This window comes from Cupressus sempervirens, chromosome 8, assembly GCF_028749045.1.
Source record: "Cupressus sempervirens isolate cs-2001-9-10 chromosome 8, ASM2874904v1, whole genome shotgun sequence".
NCBI classification, from domain to species: domain Eukaryota; kingdom Viridiplantae; phylum Streptophyta; class Pinopsida; order Cupressales; family Cupressaceae; genus Cupressus; species Cupressus sempervirens.
The window spans coordinates 623,982,886-624,010,262 of NC_143125.1; the positions used below are offsets into that span (position 1 = coordinate 623,982,886).

The window sequence follows — 27,377 nt, forward strand, 5'->3', positions numbered from 1 at the left end:
AATTCATAAATGATTATATCTCTTCAGATCAAGATTGTTGTACAATTATCAAATTTCATTCAGACTTTACATTCACTTTTTAGAATTGACTTAATTCATATCCATTCCATTTTGGATTATCACCTACAAGAAAAATACATAGATTAGTATCCATCAAATCTGTAAATAAGCATAACCATAATAATTTGATCATAATTTTAATCAACCTTAACAGATAGACAACTACAAAAATGAAAAGATAAAATAAAATAGTTAGCAAAAATAGTTAGAGTGGTTGTAAGAAGAATAAAAAAACTCATAACCTCTAAACCTTGCAGTGTGTTTCTATTTATGGAAAACATGTATCCATGGTATCCTAAACTATGGTGGGCTAACATAGGAAAGTAATAATGAATAAAATCAAATATTAGATTGATAAAAAAAACTATGGTTTATCTACAAATGAGCTTATAGAGATGGTATATTTTTAAATCATTTAATCAATAATATTTTGTTGTATAGTTTAATAGTACTGATGTTTTGTATTTGTGGGTATCTATTGTGAATTTAAATTGTAATGCATATAACTACACTCACGAGGATGTTCAAAATGTGATATTTTCATGATCATGTTCATTTAAGACATAAAAAATGATTAAGGTGGATTGTAATCTAATATTTAAGCATTCATCTAGTTGATGTGTTCTTTTGAATATTGGCCAGCCTTGAAGAACTAGATATTGACATGGACAAAATTAGACTATACAACTATTAATTCTTCCACTAACTAAAATGGTTTTATTAAAATGCAAGAATCATATAGTGTATTTGTAAAATTCCTTTAATAAAAAATACCCTACTCATTAAAAAAAAGAAGAAGCAAATATCATTTTCTGCTCGAGAAATAAGTTTATTAAATTCTATGTTGCGATAATAACTTGTTCGGCGAGCTGTATGCTATGTTGGAATTAGTTCTTGTCACTTATGTTCAGCGAGCTGTATACAATAGGTTGGAATTAGTTCTTGTCACTAATGCACAAGCCGGAAACTTCAATAAAATTTCCTCGTTCTTGGCGCAAATGAGCCAAACCAACTTAGGTCTCACACTTGGCAAATCCTTCGGAGCCATGTTGATTGATACGTCATCTGCTATTTCAAGAAATTATATCGTATGGTTTAGACATACCCATATTCGGCCCCCACATTCCTCTTGACTTTCGATTATATCCAAAAATGCCTAAATACGACCATCAAATTTAGGCGTGGACACTGGTCAACAGCCATTCCTCCACCGGATTTCACATTTGATATATACCTCAGGGAAAGCAGCAACCCACTTTTTAATCTTACTGAAGCTATGGACAGCAGAGCCAATTTTGGATGTCCATTGTTGCAGATTGCTACGGGGGTTCTTTTGACGTTCTGTGCTGTTTCACTCGGAAAAATGGACGTTCCATCAGTTCACATTGGTGGTATAATGGCGTTTGCAACAACTAATGGAAAGATAGCTAAGACTGCTATTGAATTGGCGGTTGAAGATGTAAACAGAAACACCAGTATTCTGAATGGCACGCTGCTCAACATTGATATCCGAGACTCCTCACAAGATGCACTCGCTGGCGCTTCCTACGGTAAAAGTCACCTCCTTTACGCACCAGAATACTACCTTGAAATGAACATAATTAAAAGATATTTTCTTATTGATTTCTTATTTATGACTTCATCCTGTGGGAACAAAGCAGCGTTGGAGCTGATAAGAAAGGGAAGCGTGAGCATAGTTGGCCCACAGACCTCCGTTGTGGCGGAGTTCGTGGCTAATCTGGGTGCTGCAGCGCGCGTTCCAATTGTAACATTTGGTGCAACTGATCCGTCCCTGTCGATGCACAGATACCCATACTTCATCCGTACGGTGCCCAGTGACTCTATGCAGATGCGTGCAATTGCAAAGCTCATTCAAAACTACGGATGGAGGGAGGTGGCGCTTGTCTACGTCGACGACGATTCGGGGACGGGGTCCATCCCCGCTTTAGAGGATGCCTTGCGAGATGTCCAGGCAAAGATTGTTTTCAAAGATGGACTCTCTCCTACGCTGAATAACTCCGAACTGAGAAGTGTTCTTGAGAATAATCTCATGAAGCTCGAGACAGGAGTCTTCATTGTGCATATGCATCCTGATATGTCTCTTGATTTGTTTTCCGAGGCGCAAAACTTGGGTATGGTAAGCAGTGAGAATGTATGGATCATTACTGATGATTTTGCGACTCTGTTAGACTCCTTCAACGAAACTTGTCGCCTCTCTATGAATGGTGTGTTGGGTGTGAAGAGAAAACTCAGAACGACCGAAGGGCCAAGGCTGGAAGAATTCGGTAAAAGATGGAAGCAGCGGTTCCAAGCCGAGAATCCTACAACACAAAGTCTTGAATTAAACAGCCGCGCGATTGTTGCATATGACACAGTGTGGGCGATTGCTATGGCAATCGACCGTCTTGTCGATATAAATGTATTCAATGGTAACTTCTCAGAGGCCCCTGAAAAGACAAAGGTTTTGGATTTCAGGGTTTATGACGGCGGAGAGCAATTGCGGAATCAGATCCTAAAGACAAACTTTGTAGGCCTCAGCGGCCGTGTTCGAATTAGTCCTGAAAACGGAGAACCTTCGGAGAGCTCATATGATATAATAAATGTTGTCGGCAAAAGTACAAAGGTAATTGGGTCATGGACAGAGAATGGTCTGAATATGTTTTCAAAACAGGGAGTCAATTTTGGGGGTGGATCAAAAAAGAAGCCACGTGGGTGGAAGATACCTCTGCCAGGCAACAAACTGAAAATAGCAGTGCCTTGGGAAAGAGGTTTTAAACAATTCATAAGCGTAAAACCAGATCATCCCAACAAGACATATGAGATTACAGGCTTCTGTATTGATGTGTTCAAATCGGTGCTCAAAAGATTGGACTATGAGCTTCCCTATGAATTGATCCCATATGGAACTGGCAACATCAGTCAGGGCTATTATGATGACCTCGTCTACCAGGTCTATCTTAAGGTCAGTTTAACATTTTTATTTTTTTTAAATAACAAGTGATTCTTAGTTTAGGAATCAAGTTTTAGTGTGCGATGTTTAAGCAGTATATTTAAATTTCAGAAATTCAATGGAGTGGTAGGAAATGTAGCATCAATTGCAAATCGGAGCAAGTATGTGGATTTCACACAGCCGTACACAGAGACGGGACTGATAATGGTGGTGGCCAATTCAGAGGAATCAAGTGACCCTTGGGCATTCCTGCATCCCTTTACTCCAGGCATGTGGATAACTACTCTTTTATTTTTCATATTCACAGGAGTCGTAGTTTGGTTTCTAGAGCACAAGCGAAATAGACAGTTCAGAGGGAATCCTCGGAATCAAATCCTGACTTTAATCTGGTACTTCCCCATGCTCACTTTCACTCTCTCTTTGTTTCTGTGGCATTATACGCATCATTACTTGAGATAATTTTTTATTTTTAAAACCTACATAGCATGCATCGTTCTAGCGAAGATATTTACTGTTGTTATCCAAATACAGCAGCCCATGTGTTTGTGATCATAGACTAGAACAGATTGAAATGTTATAATGGTATGCAGAGGAAAACATAAAAATGAATCTATTAGTTTTTTGAAAATTTGATATAATTTGATTTATCTATTATTTAAAAAAAAATTGATATAATTTTTTTTTTTTGAGTTTAGATTTGATTGTGTGTAATGATTTTGAATTACTCTTTCTCATTTTTTGTTTTTGTTTTTCCAATTCTTTTCTTCTTATTCTAATGATGGATCACATCATATCATTGATGAAAAACAACACACATAATCAAATCCACAAAAAACAAATTAAACTGTATAATAGATTGTAGAAATCTCTTTTTATAAAGACAATATAATTAATAAATAGTAAAAGAAATTAAATTATTATTATCTATATAATATTTTTAAATAAATGAATATATAATACGACATTAAATTCAAACGTTACACATCTTTTTCTACGAGCTTTCCATGGTTTGGAACCCACGTCAAAATAATTTATTAAAATCTTCCATGGAGTGTCTTCATAGAAAAATGTAGAAAGAGATCGCCATTACCAACTTAGAAAGGGTTAACATTTGATAATATCGAAGTAAAAATAAATACATTTTATAAACGTGTTATTATTAGATTTAAGTGTATGAAAGCCTCCTAAGCAATTTTTATTTTTGAAAAGGACATTGTCCAATCTTTAAAAATGTATAGGCAGAATCATAGGTTTTAATGATTATTTTAAATTTTGGATGAGATATTTTTAAAATTTTGGTAGAGCTCCTTTTTCATTTTATATATATTTTATTGATCAATTCAAATTTTGATTTATACTAACATATAAATTATATTAAATTTTTAAAAAAATAAAAAATCATCAAAGTAGGGGATTTTGTTTAATACAAAAATTTGACGGTCATATGTTATTGTTGTTCTATGCAGTATTTTGGTTTAGCTTGTTTAAGTATGAACACAAGCATAATTTTATTACATTTTTCTTTTTGTGAAAAATGACATTTAAGATATTTTATTTATAACTTTTGTTTGCTTGATACACATATATGATATGATTTCATAGAGAGGCTTGGAGTTGATTATCATATAGGAGATAATTGATTAGTGATAACAAAAATCTTCTAATTGATGTACATAATTGCAAAAGGAGAAGAAAATATGAAGGTTGGAGATTTGATCAAGATATAAGATAAATTGGGAAGTGATAACTAAAATGTTGTAGTTGATGCACATGATTGTAAAAGGAGGAGGAAATATGAAGGGAGGAAATTTGATTAGTCTTGATGAATGGTGAATTTTGAAAGGAGTTCCTTTTGAAAACATGTGCATTTAGAGTCATGTCAAATTTAGAGTCTTGTTTACTATTGACTTTTAATGAATGTGCAAATGATTAGTTGTTTCTTAAAATTTATTAGTTTATTCAACTAATAATGTGAATTTAGAAAGAGAAAATAAATATGATGTATTTAAGTAATTTTTTTAAATATTAGCTAAAATAATCAATTTAATTTAAGAAATGACATTTTTTCAATTAAAATGGGCATAATAAAAGTAAGAGATAAATTGGTTAATTTCTTTTGATTAAGAAAAAGAAATTTTATCCATAGGAGGTGGGCAAGTGTGACGAGCTTTTTAAAACTAAAGTAAATTAGTGAGAAAATAATAAGATAAGTATGTGTGGTAGAGTTGATGTTAAAAGTGTTGGAAGTAATGATGGTAGATAAATTATTTAAAATGTAATAAATTCTAGGTGTCTGCATTTTATCCTTCCTTCAAATGACATTATAACTAGAATAATATTGTTGTCTTAAAGTGTAATATAATATAGAATTAGTTTTAAAGAATTGTATTAAATGTGGGATGATCTATTTTTTTGTAATGAATGTGAGATGGGCTACATATGATCCGTCAAGAAAGTAGGTGGGTTGACAATAATTGAATGGTATCTCAAAAATGAGAATAGGGACTAAAGGTTTTAGGATTTGATCAAAGTGGGGATATGATTGGATATGTAAAGATTAAGTGTATGATGAGATCAAAAGTTGTTGAAGATAATTAATAAATACTATATAATAATTAGTACCATCAAATCTTAGCCATAGCCATCCAAAATATAAGTTCTTTTGTTCATTCATAAAAGATAGATATAATATGGGGGAATAATTATATTCTATCAAGAGGTGTAAATGCACATTATCAAGGTGAGTCATAGGACAACATAGATTTCTAAAATTTATCAAAATCTTGTGACTTACGAGGATATAAATGATAATATTCTAGTGATCCCCTAAGTAAAATGAAGTAACTAGATATAAATAGGAATAAATATGAAACTTACTTATTCTAACTAATATTCCACTCACTAAAACTTAGCAAGAATGCAAAAAAATATAATGATGAGACAATGGTGCCCATAAATGAAGCCATATTAGGTACTCATAGATATAAGGTATTACCTCGTAAATATATAATAGGAGAATGATGCAAGAGCATCCTAGGTGTAAGAACAATCTTGCATCACCAAAAAAATCTCCTTTTTATTTCTTGAATAAGGGTTGTCTTAGTGTAGAGTTGTTGTTTTTGGAGGCTTGCTACATAGTAAGTTGGTCATACAATCTTAGAATGCCCTAATTTGAGAGGTGGATGTTCACTTGGATATATCAGTTTACTAATTGAGGCTCTATGCCATATCATGAGTTTTCATGAATTCAATGCTTAAATAGCCAACTTGTAGCTTATTTGGATATATATGAAGCTTGGTTAGATGTAGGAAAAAATCATCTTTTAGGAAAGAAGATAAAGGTGTGAGCTTTGACTCTAATTTTATAATTCTGATTATATATGGTTGCAACCTAGAAGGTCTTACAACTGGCATGTTGCTTTCTTTATATGTGAAGTGAAATAATTACACCTATTATGATGTTTCATATGGCCTCTTGTTCCTTTTTGATTTATTGAATAAAGCTTCTATGTGTAACTCTTAGCAAGAGTAGCTCAAGTTATCCACTTTTGGCATCCTAGCCTCATGTTAGGTGGTATTAGAGAAGAGGTCTTTCTTATGGCTTGGGTCATGGGGAATATTATTGGTTTAGTTGTAGGGTGGAAAATTTGAAATCTAACCTATAACTTGCAAAAGGTTATGATCTTGTAGGAACTATTGTCAAGATGGTTCATGGTAGAGTAAATGTAGAAAATGCTATTATGGATGTGTTGAGGCAGATTGTAGTGAGACTTGAATTTGTTGAGATAGCCCAAAGAAGAGGTGTACATCTTGAAGATGTCAGTGATAATGAAGAAGAAAAACCTAATCCTAATCTTAAACTTGAGGTTGCACAAGATGAAGAAAGGATTTTGATCATTTTGTCTAGGGCTGATACTAGACATGTTGAAATTGCTTGCTATGATGGAAGACTTGAGACTAATGCATTTTTGGATTGGATCTCTAAGATGGACAAGTACTTTGAGTATTAAGGTACTCTTGATAATAAGAAGGTGAAGGTAGAAATCACAATGTTGAAGGGTCATGCTTCACTTTGGTAGGATAAATTACAAATTAGAAGATAGAAGAGAGGAAAAGAAAAGTAGAAGACATGGGAAAAAATGATTGGAAAGATGAAGAAGAAGTTTCTTCCTATGGATTACCAAGTTAATTTTTTGAGAAAAAAGTAGAATTTGAGACAAAAATACATGAGCATGAAAGAATATAATGAGGAATTCTACAAGTTGGATATTAGTTCTAGACATGTTGATCATGAAGTTGAGAAGGTGGCTAGATACCTGAATGCTTTGAGGATATCAATTCAAGATGAGATCAGCTATGTTAAGATGAAAAATGTAGAAGAAGCATATTAGTATGCATTGAAGGATAAACAAATATAGGTGAAGAAACATGATTAAAGACAAAGAGGTAGAGGTGGCATATTTCAAATAAGCACAGGTAGAACCTATGGAGAAGTTAGTAGATCTGGCAATGCAATGCAAGATAATGGAAAGATAGAATGGAAAGAAAAACCGACTAAAAGAAGAGGTAATTTCACTAGAGGTAGCTATACTGATTACAATAGGAATAATAATGGTGTAAAAAGAGGGAAGTGATCTTGGTTTAAATGTACTTATTTCAAGTGTGGAGAAGGAAATATAGATTTTGAATGTACTAACTCTAGAAAAAATATTGGAGGTAGTAGCAGAAACATTTTGTCTTGTAAAGAAGTTTTTTAAAAACCAAATGAACCTAAAAGTGGTGAGAACCTAATGTTGAGAAGAATCTTGTGGAATGAAGAAGTTAGTGAAGAACCCATTTTGAGGTGAATTTAATTCAAAACCAAATGTAAGATTGCTGGAAAATTTTGTAAAGTAATAATTCATAGTGGAAGTTCTAATAATCTAGCATATAAGGAGTTGGTTAATAAATTGTAGTTCCATAGGTTGAGACAACCTAGACCCTACCATGTTGCTTGGATCCAGAAGGAGAATAATTTACTTGTAAGTGAACAATATCTTGTTAAATTCAAAACTAGCAATTATCATGATGAAGTCTTGCATAATATTATTCCTATGGATTATTGTCATATTCTTGTGGGTAGACCCTTGGTCGTATGATAGAAAAACTTTTCATGATGGTAGATTAAATCAATATACTATTTCAGTTGATGGAAAGAAGAAATTATTCTTTTGTTTGTTAAAAAGCTTGAGGAGAATCAATGTACCACAGTTAGAGTATGTTTGGTTGATGGAAAATAGTTTGCTAAGGATAAGAAGAAACAAAATATTTGTTTTGCTTTGATTCTTAGAAAGTTTGAGAAACAACGTAAACTTGAACATGAGCCTGAGATTAAATATTTGTTGGTAAAGTTTTGAGACATCATTTATGATATTGTACATGATGGTTTACCTCTAACAAGAAGTATTAGTCAAGTATATGGATTTGATACTTGGAGCTAGTTTTCCTAATAAAGTGCCACATAGGCTTACACTTGCTCAAAATGTTGAGTTAAATAGACAAGTGCAAGAATTTCTTGATAATGTCTAATTAGAGAAATTTTGAGTCCTTGTACAAGAACTAGTATATTAGCACCTAAAAAGAATGGAGAATGGAGAATGTGCACTAGTTTTAGAACTATGAACAAGACAACAATGAAGTATAGGTTTTCTCTTCCTAGGTTGGATGACATAATGGATTGTTTTAGTGGAGCAAAGTATTTTATTAAGATTGATTTTAAAGAATGGCTATAATGAGATTAGAATTAGTGAAGGATATGAAGGGAATTTTTTTTAAATAATGAGAGTTTGTGTGATTGGTTGGTCTTTTGGTTTAACTAATGCACTTAGTAATTTTATAAGGATGATGAATAAAGTCATAAATAAATTTTGCAATAAGTTTTTGATTGTATATCTTGATGAAATTCTGATATTCAGTAAGACTAAAGAGGAACATCTTAAACATATCATATAAGTATTGTAGAGATTGAAGGAATATAAATTACTAATTAACTTGAACAAATGTTCATTCATGAACAAATAAATGGTGTACCTTGATTTTTTTATTTTAGCTGATGGTTTGAAGATGGATCCTGAAAAAGTAAAATTTATTCTTGATTTGCCTATAGCTAAGAATGTTGGAGAAGTTAGATAATTTCATGGATTGGAAAGTTTTTAAAGGAAGTTTGACATAAACTTTAGTTATGTTTGTAATGCTATGATGTAGACTACACATGGAGCACAAAAGAGTTGAAACTATGAAACAAACTATTATAAAATTACCTGCACTTTCTTTTCCTGATTTCAGTAAAAAAATTCAAGTTGAATGTGATGCTAGTCGAAGTTTGATTGCAGTTGTTTTGAGTCAATAAGTAAGACATGTAGCTTTCTCTAATGAAAACTTGAATGATGCTAAAAGGAAATATTCAATTTATGATCTAGAATTATTTTCTATTATTCAAGGATTAAAGAAGTGGAGATATTATTTGATCACTAAAGATTTTTTCTTTTACATTGATCATAAATATTCACAATATTTGGGAAGTTATAATAAGTTGAACTAGAGACACATCAACTGGGTTGAATATTTGTAAAAAAAATCATTTTATTCAATCATAAGAGTGGAGAGTCAAATAAATTTTTGATGGTTTGAACTGAAGATGGAATTCGCTGATAGGGGTGAGAGTTGAGGTACTAGGTTTTGATGATTTGAAGAACTTGTATTAAACTAATCTTGATTTTGCATAACCTTGGAAAGGTAGTAAATATCATATGGTAAGAGATAAGTTGATTGATTATTTCATTTAGGAAGACATGTTGTTTAGGGGAATTCAATTGGGCATACCTAGAGGTTATCTGAGAGATCACATCATAAAGGAGAAGCACAGTGGAAAACTTGCAAACATCTAGGACACTTTGGGATTGATAAAATATTAACTTTGATTTCTAATAAGTACTTTTGGTTGTAGATTTATAATGATGTGCATAGAGTTATAGGTTGTAGATTTTGTCAAACTATAAAAGGAACTATTTAGAATTTGGGATTGTATTTACCATTGCATGTGCCTAGTAAACCTTGGGAAGATATTAACATGGACTTTGTTCTTGGCTTAGAACTCAAAGAGGTGATGATTTTATTTTTGTAGTGGTTGACATATTTTCAAAGATGGCTTATTTCATACCTTGAAAGAAGACATCTAATGCATTAGATGTGGCTAAATTATTCACTAAGTGGTAAGATTACATGGTGTTCCTAAGACTATTGTTTTAGACAAAGTTACTAAGTTTACTATTTATTTTTGGATAACACTTTTGAAGAAGATGAATATAGAGTTAAAATATAGTTCTACATTCATCCACACATATGGACAAACTAAGCTATGAGTAGAAGTTTGGGTAACTTATTGATATGTTTGGTTGGGGAAGCCTGCTAATTGGGATTCGATTTTGGCACAAGTAGAGTTAACATATAAAAATTAAATGAATAGAAAAACTCATAAGAAACCTTTTATATTTTCACTAGAATGAATCCTAAGGGAACTAGTAAATTAAGGGATTTTTTTGTTGACGATAAAATAAGTGTTGAAGCTGAAGAATTTGTAGATTTCATGAAAACTTTGCATGAGGAAGTGAAAGGGAATTTAGAGAAAAAGAAATTGAGATATTAGATAAGAGGAAGAGTATAAATATTTTTAGGTGGGAGATGAGGTTATGATTCATTTGAAGAAAAACATATTTCCAGTTGGTAACTATAGTAAGTTGAAAATGAAGAAATTTAGCTCTTGTAAGAATTTGAGAAAATTTAATAGCAGAAATGTTTTTGAAGTTGAATTACCTTAAGAGATGGATATTTCATCTATATTCAAATTTGAAGATATATTTGAGTATTTTGAATCAAATGGTGGATTAAAAAGAGAACATAGATTATCATAAGAAGAAGATAGACAACATCAAGAGGATCTTGAACACCCAAATAAGAAAGAGTGCCAAAGGAAAAGAATACATGGAATACCTAGTTCTGTGGACACAAAAACTAGTGGAAGATATTTCATAAATTATAGACGATGAGTTGGATCATTGTGACCCAAGTCAGAATATCAGGAATGTGTGATGTAGGAGCATCTTTGGTCTATAATAAATCTTACATCAACCATAAGTGTTTCTTATTTTTTGCACTAGTCTATTATTCACAAAATGCTCATTGTTTCTTTTGGTTTTAGGTTTGGCATAGTTTATATCATGTCAGGGACCTATCCTAGATCCTTCTCCTAAGTGCACATGTCTTGATGTTTCATATTCTTTAGTTATGTGTCATTATTTGTAGTCCCTATTTTGTACACTTTTCATCCAATGAGGAACATTGTTTCATTTGGTGAAGTTTGATGATGTTCCATTTTGTGTAGGTGGGAGCCAACTCCTAGAATGTATTTGGACCCATTCCTAAGAGGGCATGATATTGCATTGTCCTTTACTTGGGTTTTTACTCTTCTAAGACTAGACCTATAATGTAATTAAATGTTTGACTAGATTACTTGTGGCTTAGCCTTCTATAAATGATGCTTGGTTAGATGTAGGCTATAAACATCCTAGAGGGATGAAGATAGAAGATGTGAGCTTGGACTCTGATTTTGTAATTCTCCTTATATATGGTCACAATATATAAGTTATCATGCTTAGGTATTTTGCTTTCTTTATATGTGAAGTGAAATAATTGCACCTATTTTGATGTTACATACAACCTCTTTTCATTATTGATTTATTTAATAAATCTTCTGTATATAACTCTTAGCAAGGTTATCTTATGCTTGTCACCATTGGCATCCTACCCTTGCATCAATTGTTTAGGTCATGGGTTCAAATCCAAAACTTGTTCTTGGTGGATTGTTGCAAGATGTGTGTCATTAGTCTCCTTGTAATGTGTACTTTGAATCTTGGGCATGATTTATAGATTAACTACCTTCCATATGATATGGATTAACTACCTTCCATAGATTCTATTATTTTATTGGTTGTATATGACATTAATAGTTGATCTTTTGGTGAAATGGAAACATACATATATAAGCTCTCTAAACTCTACTTCCAAGTCAAAATGAATATTTTAAAATTTTCTACAACGAAATTACAATCTCAAAGCCCCAATGTTGAAGATAAAAATTAAAAAGACACATATTTTTTCATATAAAATAATCAAAATAAGAAGATGAATCCTATGAATGCTTCTTGAGGATCTCCAAGAAAAAGACAAAATGTAAGAAATAATTGTAAATAAGGAATAAGATGTTCTAAATATGGACTCATGGGATACAAACAATATTATCCAATTATATAGGACCTAGAATCAAATATAATGTGAATAACAACAACAACAACATTTACATTTGAAGCCAAGACTCACATTGTATTTATCAAAGTATATCCCAATCAACTATTTGTACAAGATAATGAATATTTTACTAAACTAAACAATTATAATCCATGGTTAAATAAAGAATAGTTTCTTCAAAATTAATAATGGATATAGATGGAATATCAATTTATGTCATTCATAATACCCTATTCATCACATGGATCCATTTTCACATAGAATTCTTTCTGTGAGAGTCAATTGAATTTAATAATTTTATATGGTTTAGAGAGTAAGAGTACTTATCCTAAAGATGTTAAAAAATAGACAAATGAGATAAAATCTCTACATATGGATACAAAAAAAATAGAATCTAGGGTATTACATAAAATCATTTAAGGAGGAGATGTAGTGGAAATAGTCACAATAAATCATAATTAGAATTTACCAACTTTCTAATGATTAATTTAAAAATTAAATGGATTATATCAATCATCTTTTGGAATAAGACAACTAAGGTAGAATAATTTGGTAATGTATAATCAATTTGTTTTCTATGCATATCCAAAAAAATTATAAAAAGACAATAAGGAGCTTCTAGATTAGTTTTGGCAAGCATAGGATATAATTAATAATATAACTGATAAATTGAATCACATATTCAACCTTTCATTTTCATATAATTTTAAGTTATGTATAATGTACTTAGTTCTAGGAAAATAATTTGGGAAAAGACAACAAATCAAGAAATATAAAATTCCTTAAAATTTTAATTCTAAATTATTATACAACATCTTTTTCATATTTATAATAGAAGGCTGAGATGATATGTCGTGGAATAATAATGATATTATCCTAAAAATTATATCATGCAATAGACTAATCAAGATACTCTTCAACAAATAGAAGTACTATATCATATCTAAAAGATCACAAAATCAGATATTACTATTTAGTCATATGGGTCTTGCACTTTATAATTTTTTGTATCAAAAATTTCACTTTATAATTTTGAGTTTCTTAAGACTGTTATAGAGATTTTTAAAAATGTTTCAAGGATTTTTATAGATTAGTGTTATGTATCTCTATTTTATCATGAAAATAAGATAGGCTTACATATTATATTACCTAAAGAGCATAATATCATGTCAAATATTTTTCTTATTCATAGAAAATGTAAAGGGATATCTAAGTTTTTATTTAAATAAATTAATGTTATGACTAGATCAATTAGGATAGGGCCCGAACCCATACAAATAAGAGCTAGAAATATAATAAAGTAACATCAAGTTGAAATGATAGGTGAGAAGAAATGATGAGAAATAAATTTAGAAGGCTTTTTACTAGACCCATAACCAAAGGGACCAAAAAACAAGCAACATAAAAGCAAAAAAATACCAAGAAACATGAAGCAAGAGCATTGAAAGAAGAATGAACCAATACAAAACACAAAACAAGAGGTTGGGGAGAGAAGGAAACTAGCGGCCTCAACAAGAAACTAGGCAACCACATAACCAACCATACAAAGTGTGAGAGTGTAGAAGTAATGGAAAAAATGGAGTAGTACCAATAACACCCTCACACCTAGTAGGGAAAGAAACCATAGTGTGAAGATGACTAGAAAAAAATCACCAAAAAGTCCAGCTCAGAAAGTCATTGTACAGTAGAAGAAGGAACTGTGAATACCTCAGACCAAAGACAAGGAGAACAAGGAAAAAAGAAGCCAAAAATAGGTTAGCAAAGAAGAACCAAATCTACCAATTATGAAAGTCAAAATTTTTGGGAGAAGAAAGAGATGCCAATAAAACACCAACACCACCATTGAGAAGAACAAACACCCAAACTACCACCAATAAGAAATTTGGAATCCCAACACTCCAAAACCCACACAAATAGAGTGATCCAGTGAACATAGCTAAAACTAAATAACCTAGAAAGAGAGAACCCCAGTCTAGCCTAAGAATACATCACCAAAAGAAGAGGACCACATACAAAAATAACAACTTCCCACTAGCTACGAGCCACCTCAAAAAGTTAAGCCTCCACCATAATAAGGCATCTAACCATACAAGAAGGGAAGAATAATAAGAGAAAGAAGGAACTCAAACCCCATTGATAAATGAAAAGAAAACCCCACCTCAAAAAGATTATAAAACTAGAGAAAACTCCACAAACCACTACTAGCAAGAGTGAGAAAGCTAGAAAGAGAAAGGAGAATTTTACACCTCTAGATTTGGCCCCAAGAATCCCCACTAGCTAAAAATAGAAGGAAAGACTCAAAATATAGGAAGAGGTAGGGGAGAAGAGAACCACAACCCAAAAAACATTAGCTTATAGAAAAAACCACTACAAGAACTCCCACAAGGCATCTAAATATGGTCACCAAGTCCACCCACAAAGAAAAAGGGGAAGCGAAGTCCCTAACAAACAAACACTATAGGGCACCCCTATCACACATAAAAAGCTAGATTGTGCCTTCAAAATAGAGAGACAAGATAGATGCCCACACATCCACACTATCAAATAAAACCAATTCCCGAAACAAGCAAACCATCTAGGTCACCTTCATCATCTCAATAGTCACCTCCTCAATGCTAGAAACCCTAGTAGAGTTGTTCAGGCTCATCATCTTTTCTTGAGTTCCATATTTAACATCTTATATAGAGAAATTATTTAGAGATTCTAGAAAGATCTTAGTAAAATTAGTAGTGATAAAACTTTAAAAACATATTAGATCTTTTCAGTGGTAAAAGTATGAAAGAATAATTTTTTATTGTTTTAGTAAATTAATAGACAAAAGCACCCCACATAAAATTAAAATACCAAAATTAGTTCATGTTTGGAATAATTTAGCTATCCAAACTTAATTTTAGTGAAAAGTTCCCTACTAAAAATTCACTGATGACTAGAAGGAATATCTAATTGAGTAATCCTTAGAATTCTTTTGGTTCTATATCTAGATGTGGTATTTAGTTAGGAGGGATAGGGAAAAATTGTAAAGATATCTTAGAATAAATGCAAATTCATCCTTCATTTGTTTGAGATCTAGGAAACTAAAAACCCTTACCTCCTTCACCTATGATTTGAAGTTTTTCTATCTTGACTGATTTCCTTACTAGATTATATAGTTATGTTTCAAGATCCCACTTCTAAATCAAGAAATATATTTAATAGAATTTTAAATACTTAATGGTTGAAAGTTTCCATCATTATACCATACATGATCCAGAAATCTTGTATTTATTTCAACTTCTATAATCTTTCTACCTCATTTTTCAAAAATATTTCTAATTTTTAGATGTTATCATACAAATGATATCTAAAATGATAACTCATATAAAAAAATATGATGTATCAATGGTTCATCATTTAGATATTTAAAACTCATATTTTTTACCTAGTTGTTATCTCTTTTAATAATCTGCCGCCCAATTTGGGATAGAAGAGATTGATTAAATAGTTTAATTTTTTCAATCCTAATTCCATCATGTCTTTAGGGTCAAACACCATGTCCTAGATTACTATTTCTATTATAGACTTTTCTTTAGTTATATGAACGATCTCATGTTTTTATTTGAAATTTTGTACTCAACCACAAAAGTCGGTATAAAGGCTAATGACCCCCAATAATTATCTAAAATGACACTTAGAGGGAAAAAAGTATTTTTATGAGGACATTTATTTTATTTAAATGTTAAATGGATAAAAGGATAATAAAATTTAATTTGTAATAAATTATTGGGTTTATCATCAACATGAAGTGTGTTCATCAAGTTGTTATAGATGAACTTTACTTTATGATGAAGTGTTGAAGGAACAACATGTATGGAATATAACCAAGTTCATCCAAAAAGAATATTATAGTTGAGTTTCCTAGGCATCACATGAATAGGAATGAGTAAGATAAAAAGGGCTACCTTAATAGGAAAGGTGATAACACCCACAAATTATTTTGGAGCATTGTCTACACCACAAATAGACCCAAAATCAAGTTTGGTCAATCAAGTGTCAACTTTGATAACATGAAACCTATAAATTCTACAAAAATCAAGTTGAGATACTAAATTTTTAATATATTTTAATTAGGTTTGTAATACCTTGCTCAAAGATCCTTGAAAATAATCTCTGATAGAAAAAGACAAAAAAAATTAAAAAGACAAAATATAGGTACAAGCAATAACAAACATAAGATCATAAAGATCACAACAAAAGACTAAAACCAACCACCAAATATCCCCAAGATTTTATCAATAAAAACACATTCATTTCTATCTACATGAGCTATACATACAAGGTCCAATCCATTAATAAACTCGTAGTGTTGTATGATGTTCATTTTAAATCCCAAACATAAATTCCTATATTAAACTATATAATTTCATTTACTATAAGTCTAGAGAATAATTGAATTCATGAATAATCATTCTAAAATTAGGTTGAGTCTGAAATCATGACCTCCTAAAATAAGACTAAGTCTCAACTTCTATAAACTTTAGGATTCTAGAATATTTATCTCAACTCTTAGAGAGATGGAACCTATCTAAAATGGAACTCATATATGTAAAGTAATTTTAAGTATTAGAAAGATATTTAGTATACTTAAATGATATAATTTATATAAGACCCAAGTTTCTACAGGAATAGTATGATACTTCACACTAATGTAGTACGATATTTCACATATCTACAATATGATACTTTACTAGTATTGTACAATAGTTATACCAACTAGGGAGGATATTTGACTAGTATCATACGATATAATTTCCTACTATCATTAAAGAAAAAATAAAAAGTTTAAGGGCTGCAATGAAAAGAAAATAGGGTGAGGACCTTGACACTAGAGAGTATTGGAACCACCAAACTTGAGGAATGGATAATCGAGAGCCTCAAAAGCATAAAGAAGATCTACATCATGATAAATAACATTACAATGAAGTAAAGAAACATCTACATAGAATCCATGTACATAAGAAACATCTCAAGAAGAAAAGTGCAAGCATATGATATAACCAAATCAAATCAATCCTTCTCATTTTCTCCCAACCTTAATGAAATCATGAGACCTCAAGGATCCTAACCATACTTCTGGGAATGAACTCTCATTTCACCAACAAGATTAGTGGAGTTATATTATGAAATCTTTCTTACCAAATATCATCAAATAAAATCTTGTGGAATAAGTATATTTAACATCTTACTCTAACAAAAGTATCAATAATCCAAGCACTAGTGAGAAACACTGTCAAAGAAGATAAAATCATCATGATAAAGGAATGCATCCAATGTAAAGTATAAATCACAAGGAAATATACTCTAGATATATTGAAGTACCTAATGAACCTCCAGCATCGGCCTCAAGACTTGAAGAAGACCATCTTTGTATCTCTCACCCCAATAGTTATATATGTATCTATGCCTACCAACCATGTGGTACCTGTAGATCCACTCCCATCATGCTAATGGAGAAAATGATCTAACCCCAATCACATAACAAGTAGACATGGCTAACGCACATGCCAAGAAGAATATAATACTTATATTTATATGCTCATGAAGACAATGTAATACATCAAGTTACTAGTCAGACACACTATATGATAACTATGTAGGGATTGTAGTGGAGTTTAGGTCTCTTGGAATTAGGAAGCCTAAGATATGTATGTATAGTAATATCAACTCCAATCAAGAGGTCATGCACCATGCCCTTGGACCCACAAGTCAACCATATAGGAATAGACCCTTGAACCCATAGGCCAATCATATAGGAACACACACTTGTTCCCATAGACCAGCCATATAGGTTCTCTCTTATATTTTCATTAACTTTTATTACCCATTTATTTATTTCATTATCCCTTGGTTAAACCCTCTTGACATTATTTTGTCAGACCACTACAAGACTCAAGGTACATGAGAGAAGCCACTCTATACATCTACCCTACATAAACATGCTCATCATATGATGAGTCCCCAAAGGATACACAAGTTCCCAACCTAGCCCCTAAATGAACAATCTCTCTTCTACCATATATCTAGGAATCTAGGTCTCGAAAGATCCCTTCATATGCATGCATATTTGCTCTTGTATGGGCACAACCATCTTCATGAATGTAATAACATAATACCAATGCAAGGGCTAGATACAAGAAATGAAACACATGAAACAGGTATAATAATCTCACTCAACCACCTATATCCAGGAGTATGACTTTGATACAAATCCTAATAATGCAATAAATCACCAAATATCATGAACTCAACTAGCCTAAATTTGAGACTATGGATTCTACATGAATCCCAATGCTCATGAAGTAGAAGAATAATGAGAAAGGAAACATTGAATATAGTCCATTTGCATAACCCAACACAACATAACAATAACCATATGGGAAAGATATACATAGAGATCCCAATATTTTGAACATGGGCTCTGATACTAGATGTAATTCCCTACCCGAAGATCCTTGGAAAAAAGGATAAACAAAGATGAACATATTTTTATTAAAGATAAAGAATGTTTACATGAAAAAACAAACATAAGGTCAAAAAGATTGCAACAAAAGACTAAAATCAACCACCAAAGATCCCCAAGAAATCATCACTAATAACACGTTCATTTCCATCTACATGAGTTATGCATACAAGGTTCATTCCATTAATATACTAACAAGGTTATGATGCTAATTTTAAATACCAAACAAAAATTCCCAAATAGTAAGTCTGAAATCCTATCAACTTAAGGATTCTAGATTTTTTATCTAAACTCCTAGAGAGTTGGACCTATCTCATATGAATCATTGTATACATAAGATATATCCTATGTATAAGAAAATTCTTTCTTATACTTAAATGATATGTTTTACATACATGATCCAAGTTTCTAGAGAAAAGTAGTATAATAATTCACAATATTGTAGTACAATACTTGACACTATTGTACTATCCTCTTAAACTTGTTTTGGGGATCAAATTTTGTCAAGACTGGCTAAAAATCTAAACCTCAAGTAGAAACCCCACCATCTTGTAGTTGACCAAATTTGAGCCCAAAAATCCTAGTACAAGTCAACCAGTCAACTTGTCTAAGGAACATTAGGGTTATTATTTTACTTGGATGTTAATTAAGGTGAAAATAAATAGGAAGATAAAATATAGGTATCTTTGTGGCTGGGAAGGGTCCTAAAAAAGGGAAATAAATGAATAGGTACTATGTGGGGAAATAAATTCTTTTATTAGATGGAAAATAGAGGAACACACTTAGAAATAAGAGCTAACCTTGACTTGTGACCAGATAATTTTAATTTTAATGACCAATAAGTTATATAAGAACTTGAGATTAATGCAAGATCCCATATATACTAAAATTATGCTTAAAATGAGCACCTAATAAGTGTAAGAAATTTTTTTTATGGATTTAATTGTGTATGTTTATTTAGCATCAATGTTTTGGATCACACTATGTAATCCATCATCAAGATGATGATGGATGAGGGTATTCTATTTATTTTGTTATCTTTTTTTTTCTACTTTTATTTTGTTCCTTGTTTGGGTTTTTCATTATTTACTATTTTTATTATTCTTTGTCCTACATTTCTTCTTTTGAGACTTTTGGGATTTTATGTTTATCTATCATTTTATTTTAATGATTTTTTAATTCTTCTTATTGTTTCCTCTTTGGTTTGTGGTGTGTGTCATTATCTCTCCTTGCCTTTTTCATTTCTCTCTATTTGGCTTGTTTTCATATCATTATTTCCTTCTCTCTCATCCTAATGATAGATCACATAGTGTGATCCAAAACTCTAATGCTAAATAAACGCACACAATCAAATCCAGGAAAATATTTGCTTATAATTATGGATTGTGGAAATCTGATAATGCTAACCTAGTAAGGTTGCTTACTTTTTAAGATGATATAGATGAATATATGCATCTAACAAACCATGATAAATTATTGATATGAACCTCTAATATTTAACCATCTACTTTATAGATTCATTTTCATTTTTTGTCTTTCTCAAAAGTCAACATACAATATTCAACAAATATTTTCCCTTAAAAGTAATTGACTTTTAGTTTTCCATGTGTAAAATTCATACCCTTTGAATTTGGAAATTGAATTTATTTTATCCATCATCATGCTACCAAGGCTATATTTAATTATTTATATAGTGCTATTATTAAAGAAAACTATTCCTCCATCACATAAAAAATAAATTCTCCATATTTGATCTTGTAAAACTATAAATCAACACATGTGATGCTTTAATAAATGTATTCTTTCTTTTTTAACTTTACTACATCATCCTCACGAAGAAAAATTCAATAATTCTTGATCTATGGGTTCTATTCTAGAAGAGAAACACTACTTACACTTGAAATAGTATTTGATTTTAATGAGCCCATAATCTCATTCAATCAAACTCTTATGTGGAGAGAAGTATTATAACATGTATTGTGATAGGACCTTTGAGTATAAATATCAATTAATTATTCCATATCAAATTTTCATATTTGAATAGAGTACACAAGAGCAATAATGACTATGAGTATAGTTGCACAGTTGAATTCAAATTATGTTGTGACTTATAGAATATATTCATAGTATTTAGTCACCATATCCAACTTGGAGATTACATACATCAATGATCAATATTATTGTTTAGGTTAATTAACCTCTTAAAATGATGTAATCATATAATTAAGTTCATGCAACCTTTTCAAGGATCAAATTGGCTAAGGAGAAACAACTAAAAAGATTGTTGTTAAAATGTGACTCTCTTAAAACATTAATTGTTTAAAGTGTCTCTCCTCCCCCTAGTCTGTCAATTAAACCTACCATTGAATATTTCCATATTCCTCTTAGGGAATTTTATGAGATTAAATCTTCACATGTCTATTGCAAGGGTAATAAGGCTGCAAATTGTTTTGGTGGGATAGGGATTGGCTTTTCAAGTAGGAAAGAGTGGTATATTTATGACCGGATCCTAGTCAATCTTGATTTCTTAATCTAAAATCATTATAGCATGTGTGAATTACAATAGGTTTTAAGAAATGATGAAGGATTTCATGCTTCAAAATGCCATTTGTATGAAGTATTTTATGCAAGGAAAGTCAAACTTTTTAGTTTCATTTTTCCTTTTCTCTATTAGTGTTAGTTTGGATTTTTATAGGTTGCAAAGAGTTGTGAATTAAGATTTTTGTAGGATGGGGTAAAAGGAACCATTTAGATTCCATTTTTTATGAAAAAGGAAGATGGTGGAAGTTGTATGGAATGAGATCTTGATAGGGGGTTTAATTGATTGAGAAGCTTCATGGTGCAAATGCCCTTTTCATCAAAGCCCTTTTTTGCAAGTTTAAAGGCAATGTTCTCTTAATATATGGCCTTGAGATGGATTTATATAAAGATATAGTTTTAATTCTATCTAATACCCTAGTTTAGGGAGAACAAGTCTAAAGAGATAACAAATTTCCAACATAGGTGATGGAGAAGTTTTTAAATGTGTGGAAAAATATGAATGATGGGTCTAGGAGAGAATATCACTTCCAAGTCCATGGTGAGATATCTTGGAGGTTAGTAACATGTGATTCCCGACCTTATATATAGTAATATTTTTAGCATATTGAGCTATCAAGTGCTATACTAAATCACTTTCAATAGAGTAATACATGGTATGCATGTATTTTCCTTTTATCTATTTTCTTCATCAAAATAAAACATTATATCCCAGTATAAAATAGAATCTTATCATATTCTCCACAAGGGCTTATTCTTGTTGATTATGAAGTATGTAAGGACTCCCTATATGTAGAAAAATATTGTAACAAAATTAGTATTGAATATAAGAATAATGGTCATGCTATTGATGGGGACAACTATTTTGATAAGAAGGTGGATTTTTATGCGGATGAGGTCTTTAATATATATATAATAAAAAGGGAACCTCATCATCCAAATCTAAAATCCCTACTCTAGCAGAAAAAGTATTATTTTATTTGATGGACCCTAGTACTGATGTGAAGGGTATAGGAGTGGCTAGGATTTATATGTCTAATGAAAATGGAAAAACCAATATCTTTGGGCCCTTGTTGGTCAATATTAATAAAAAATGTAGTAAGGGGAAGAATGCTCCTTATACTAACTTGGGTGGGCATATGAAGTTTCTAGGTGTTCATTTTTTAATGCCAAATGATGGTGTATGGGTTACCCCCAGGGATATGGGATCTTAAGGTCCCCAATATTATAATTAAAAATTATAATTTTAGGAATTTATAGGAAAATAAAAATTCATTGTGTCACATGATCATCAATCTTAAAGAGAAGGCCAGTCCATCTAATGATAACCTAGATAGTGTAGACACCTAAATTTGATTACACTATTTTAGTAATCCTATTTAGTTATCTAAAAAGGCATTATTAATTAAATTTCTATTTAATTAATCCTTTGTCATCCTCTAGTTGATTAATTTAATTAATCATCTATAGTCCTAATTGATAAATCAAATAATCTATTATTTATCAATTAAATCCTATTCTTCTATCTAATTCCAAAAATCCCCATTTATTAAAGAAATCTATTTGATAAATGAAATCCTCAAATTCAAAAACCCCTAACCTATCTCTAATCCTCCATTTAGCCTAATCCACCCCATCCACCCATACTAACCAAGCTTAGCCACTAACTCACCCACCCTCATTAATGCCATCCACTTGCACATCTCTAACATCCCTAATCTAATCCTAAACCCAAGCCTAATCCACCCCCTAATGTTGTCACATTCCTTAAACAAGTTTAAGACTTTCCTAATCCAAAACAAAGTCTCCCCTCAAAAAATCCAACCACTAAGTCATGAGTGCTCTTACAAAACATAAAAGACTCTTACAAACCCACTCATGACTCTTACACCCATCTTCCACACTCTTCCCTCTTCCACACTCATTCCTCTTACATCCCTCTTACATACTCAACCCCACTCATCATGACTTTAACCAACCCTTTACCCTACCCTCTCACACTCATCCTCCTTGTGACAAGTGTCACCTTCCCATTGGTGCTAAACAAGCACAATCCATGTGCACCCCTTTGAGTGCATCTTAGCCCTCCTTAAGCCTTCATCCATCCTTGCATCTAAGCCCTCCATCCCTCTACCCCTTAGCCTATAAATTGAATCCCATCCCAAGCCATTTCATCAACAATCTTTGAGCTAAAGTTACCATGCTATTTTGAGAACCAAAGCCATCAACCATACCCTTATAATGCCAAATTGAGAGCTCACAAAGCTACCAATTTGCCATTACCCATCTCCATTGAAGCAACTTTTGAGCATCTTGAGCATACATCCACAGCAAAAGGACACATCTACAGAATCAAGAAAGCATGGAGTGTTTTCTCTCGTGAGGTTTGCACTTCTTATTTTCTTTCTTAGTCTAATCATATATGTGAATTTAGTTTTTGGTTTGTGAATGTTTACTTTATTTGTTAATGTTCTTTGCATACTGATTCTGGTTCTACAGATAGTATTCTAGCAATACATAATGGGATTAAGGTTATGAAGGAGGACCATTAGGAGAGAATTAAGGCTATAGAAAATCATTTCCATAAAATATAGGAAATTTTGAAAGTGGTGATGGGCATGAGAAAGTTTCTATGAATAATACTAGTATTTAGCTTCATAGACTTACTGAGTAGATTCAAGTTCTTTATGCCATTAATATAGGAAACTCTCCAACTAATAGCATGAAAGTAGTCGAGAAAGATAAGAATTTGGATCCAAGTAATCATAAGAGATACAAGACTCCTTATAGAGGATTTGGATGTTGATTTGAAAATTAATGATATTTCCTTGGATGATCTAGTCACGAGGCTCCACAATAATGATAAGGGTATGAATCCTATTGGAAACATGAAGGTCAATAATATAAATTAATATATCATTTAGAAGAGAGATAAATTGGTTAACTAATTTTATTTTTATTTTTAGAAGTTCTATTTGGTTATCGGTTGTTATTTTGTATGGTTGTGTTGTCATGGCATTTTTTTGAGTAGTTCGCATCTATTTTCTTGTTACATCTTGGATGGTTGTTGTTTAAGATATTTTATGTAAAAAATTTGCTAACTTTGGTTTATTGGTTCATGTAAAACCCATTTCCCCCTTTAATCAAAATTATGTAGTTATACACTCACCTACAACTAGAGACTATAATTTGAGAATTGGTGCAAATCTTCATATATAGAACACTGTTATCAATAGCGACTAGTGGTTGTAGTGAACTTGGAATACCTTCAAATTATTGGTGTGTCTCATACTATGATCAAATAACAACATCAAAAAAAATTGGACATCCGCACCACTCTAGTACATAGGAATAGACACTTTTTGGGCCTCTAATATCATATAAAAAAAGAAAATTCAAAATGATTTTATTTTGGTTTGCATTACATATCTTATTCAATCAAGAAATTACATTTAATAAAGTTACTACTTGAAGTAAAAACTACCAACCATATTTATATATATACATGTGGTTGTATAACCACATAACTACATAAACAAGGTAGTAGCTTTATTAATAAAAATTAAAACTATAACCTAATTATAATATAATATTCCAATGCATTTGATACATAAATATGAAGAAATAAAATGAAGTCAGTAATTGTATCATCCAAGAATAATATTTCTTATAAAAGGATAAAGAATATACATACTAGATACAATTTCATTATGAAAATGTTAAACTATAGAAATATTTGTTCAGATTTTTTACTATTTGAAGACTAGTATATAGACACCTTGACAAAGCCATTGAAAAAGAAACCTTTGAGAATCTAGGTGATTATTTAGGAACCCTAGATGATGATATCTCTAATTAGGTAAAAGAGTGTTGGAATATATAATCTCAATCAACTTTCATTAATGTAGTTCTAGATTCATCCTATAGTATTCGATTATAAATAACTTGTACATATTCTTAAGAGATATCCATGCATCTATATATGTGCATGTATATTTTTGTTTCTAAGAATAAATTAAGAGATCAATCTTATTGTGTAGGGTAGTCTAGATACAACCTAGGTAAAAATAAATATATATTTTGTCACCTATATATTTTATAAAATTATACCTTAGATTATGTTGACTCAAAAGAATACTAGTGCTTGGAAGAAATGTGGACACACAAAAAATAGTTGTTAATTTTTGTGTGTCAAATACAAAGATCATAATCTCTCTCCGCTAATTTTTTGTAAGATGTTGTCTTCTATAAATATAAGGGAATAGTTAATTTTTTACTTGTCATCTTTTCTTTTCTTTTCTTTGTTCGCATGTAAATAGTTTGCATTTGACAATTCAACTAAATAATTAAAATTATTTTTACAAATAGAATAAAATGTGTATTATGTAAGAGTGGCCTAGTTGTGACATTTTGTATAAGAAAAGAAAATTATAATATTGACTTTTATATTTCCCTAATATATCAATATGTGAATTTGTAATTCAATCCTTTAATAACTATTTTGATGATCTGTATCCTTTTATGCATGCATACCTTCCATATTACTTTATTAAATATTCTACAACATAACTAAAGAAATGGCTAGTGATTGTTAAGTCTAAGAAACAATTTTAATTGTCTCTAGAAATAAATGTGTTCCATAAATTTTTCTTATTAAAATATATGCAACTATTTTGTTAATAATATTAGACATAAACCTACTAATACATTAGATGTGAAATTATGAAATTTAATTTTGGAATGTACAAACATGTATCCAAGAACTTGTAGGCAAAACTAGACAAGATATGTTTAAGACTAAAGAAAAAAGATGTTTTAAATCTGTGACCTTGATTCAACTCTCTTACAATTTTTAAATTTTCTTTGTTTATATCATTTAAACATTATTATCCCACCCTTAAAATACATAATGCTCTCTATTTTTCTTGATTTACTTTTTTTTATATTTTCTACGCAGGTTTTCCTTTTCTACGCCCTTCATGACTCAAGGTAGCTGGTTTATATCCTTTTATTTCCATTATACATATACAAACTATAGCACAATTTATAGTGATTTCAAATTCTAAATTAATATTGTGGATTACGCAGGTGAGAGGGTTATAAGCACTCTAGGTAGATTAGTGATGATAATTTGGCTGTTCGTAGTTTTGGTGTTAGTGTCTAGTTACACAGCTAGCTTATCGTCAATGCTTACCAAGAATGAAATCGGTCCAAAGGTTCATAGCCTTGAATCTCTCATTGCCCAAAATTTGCCAATCGGGTATCACCAAGGATCTTTCATAGACAAGTTTTTGGAAAAACAGCTTGGTGTGAATAAGAGTGTTCTTCGCCCATACTCATCTGTACAAGATTACACAACTGCACTAAAGAAGGGACCTTATAATGGAGGAGTGGCCGCTATATTTGATGATGAGACTATTTCTAAAAATACATTTCTTTCATCAGGATGCCATGATTATGTGAAAGTTGGCCCAACATATAGAACTGGAGGCTTTGCATTTGTAAGTCGCTAAAATTAGCTCTGAATCTCATTTTGGTATACCGTATAAATTGTATGATTCATTCCAACTATGTGTACAGGTGTTTCCAAAGGGGTCTCCATTGGTTTCAGATATTTCAAAGGCTATATTAAATCTTTCAGAAGGCACAGAGATGCAAGAAATTCGGAAGAGGTGGTTTAACTCAAGTCAAAGTGAATGCATTACAGAGTCTGGTGAATTGGAATCAAACAGATTGAGCCTTGACAACTTTTGGGGTGTATTTTTGTTGACGGGATGTGTGTCATTTCTCACCCTTGCCTTCTATTTTTGTCGCCTCCTTTATCGATTTCTATACAAAAATGAGAATTGTACTCCTGTTGAATCCATCTCCACCCGCATTCGAACTTTTGCTAATTATGCAGACCAGAAGGACATCCCAACACAAAAAAGGAAGAGACGTGACACTGTCATTTCATCAGATGATCCATCTTCCACATCAAAATCCTCCTAA

The 27,377-nt window shown here is 31.3% G+C and overlaps 1 protein-coding gene across 1 annotated transcript; it reads left to right on the plus strand.

Moving 5' to 3' along the window:
- Positions 1-1,336: 1,336 nt before the first annotated feature.
- On the plus strand, positions 1,337-27,377 carry LOC149543989 (glutamate receptor 3.3-like). The gene is made up of 6 exons (XM_089795868.1): positions 1,337-1,610; positions 1,722-3,022; positions 3,122-3,399; positions 26,344-26,375; positions 26,475-26,887; positions 26,967-27,377. The coding sequence occupies exons 1-6, from the start codon at positions 1,337-1,339 to the stop codon at positions 27,375-27,377; spliced, it is 2,709 nt and encodes a 902-aa protein (XP_089651994.1).

Coding starts and splice junctions, on each gene's coding strand:
- LOC149543989 (XM_089795868.1), top strand. CDS start 1,337: ATGGACAGCAGAGCCAATTTTGGATGTCCATTGTTGCAGATTGCTACG. Junction 26,376..26,474: donor TACGCCCTTCATGACTCAAG/GTAGCTGGTTTA, acceptor TGGATTACGCAG/GTGAGAGGGTTATAAGCACT. Junction 26,888..26,966: donor GAACTGGAGGCTTTGCATTT/GTAAGTCGCTAA, acceptor CTATGTGTACAG/GTGTTTCCAAAGGGGTCTCC.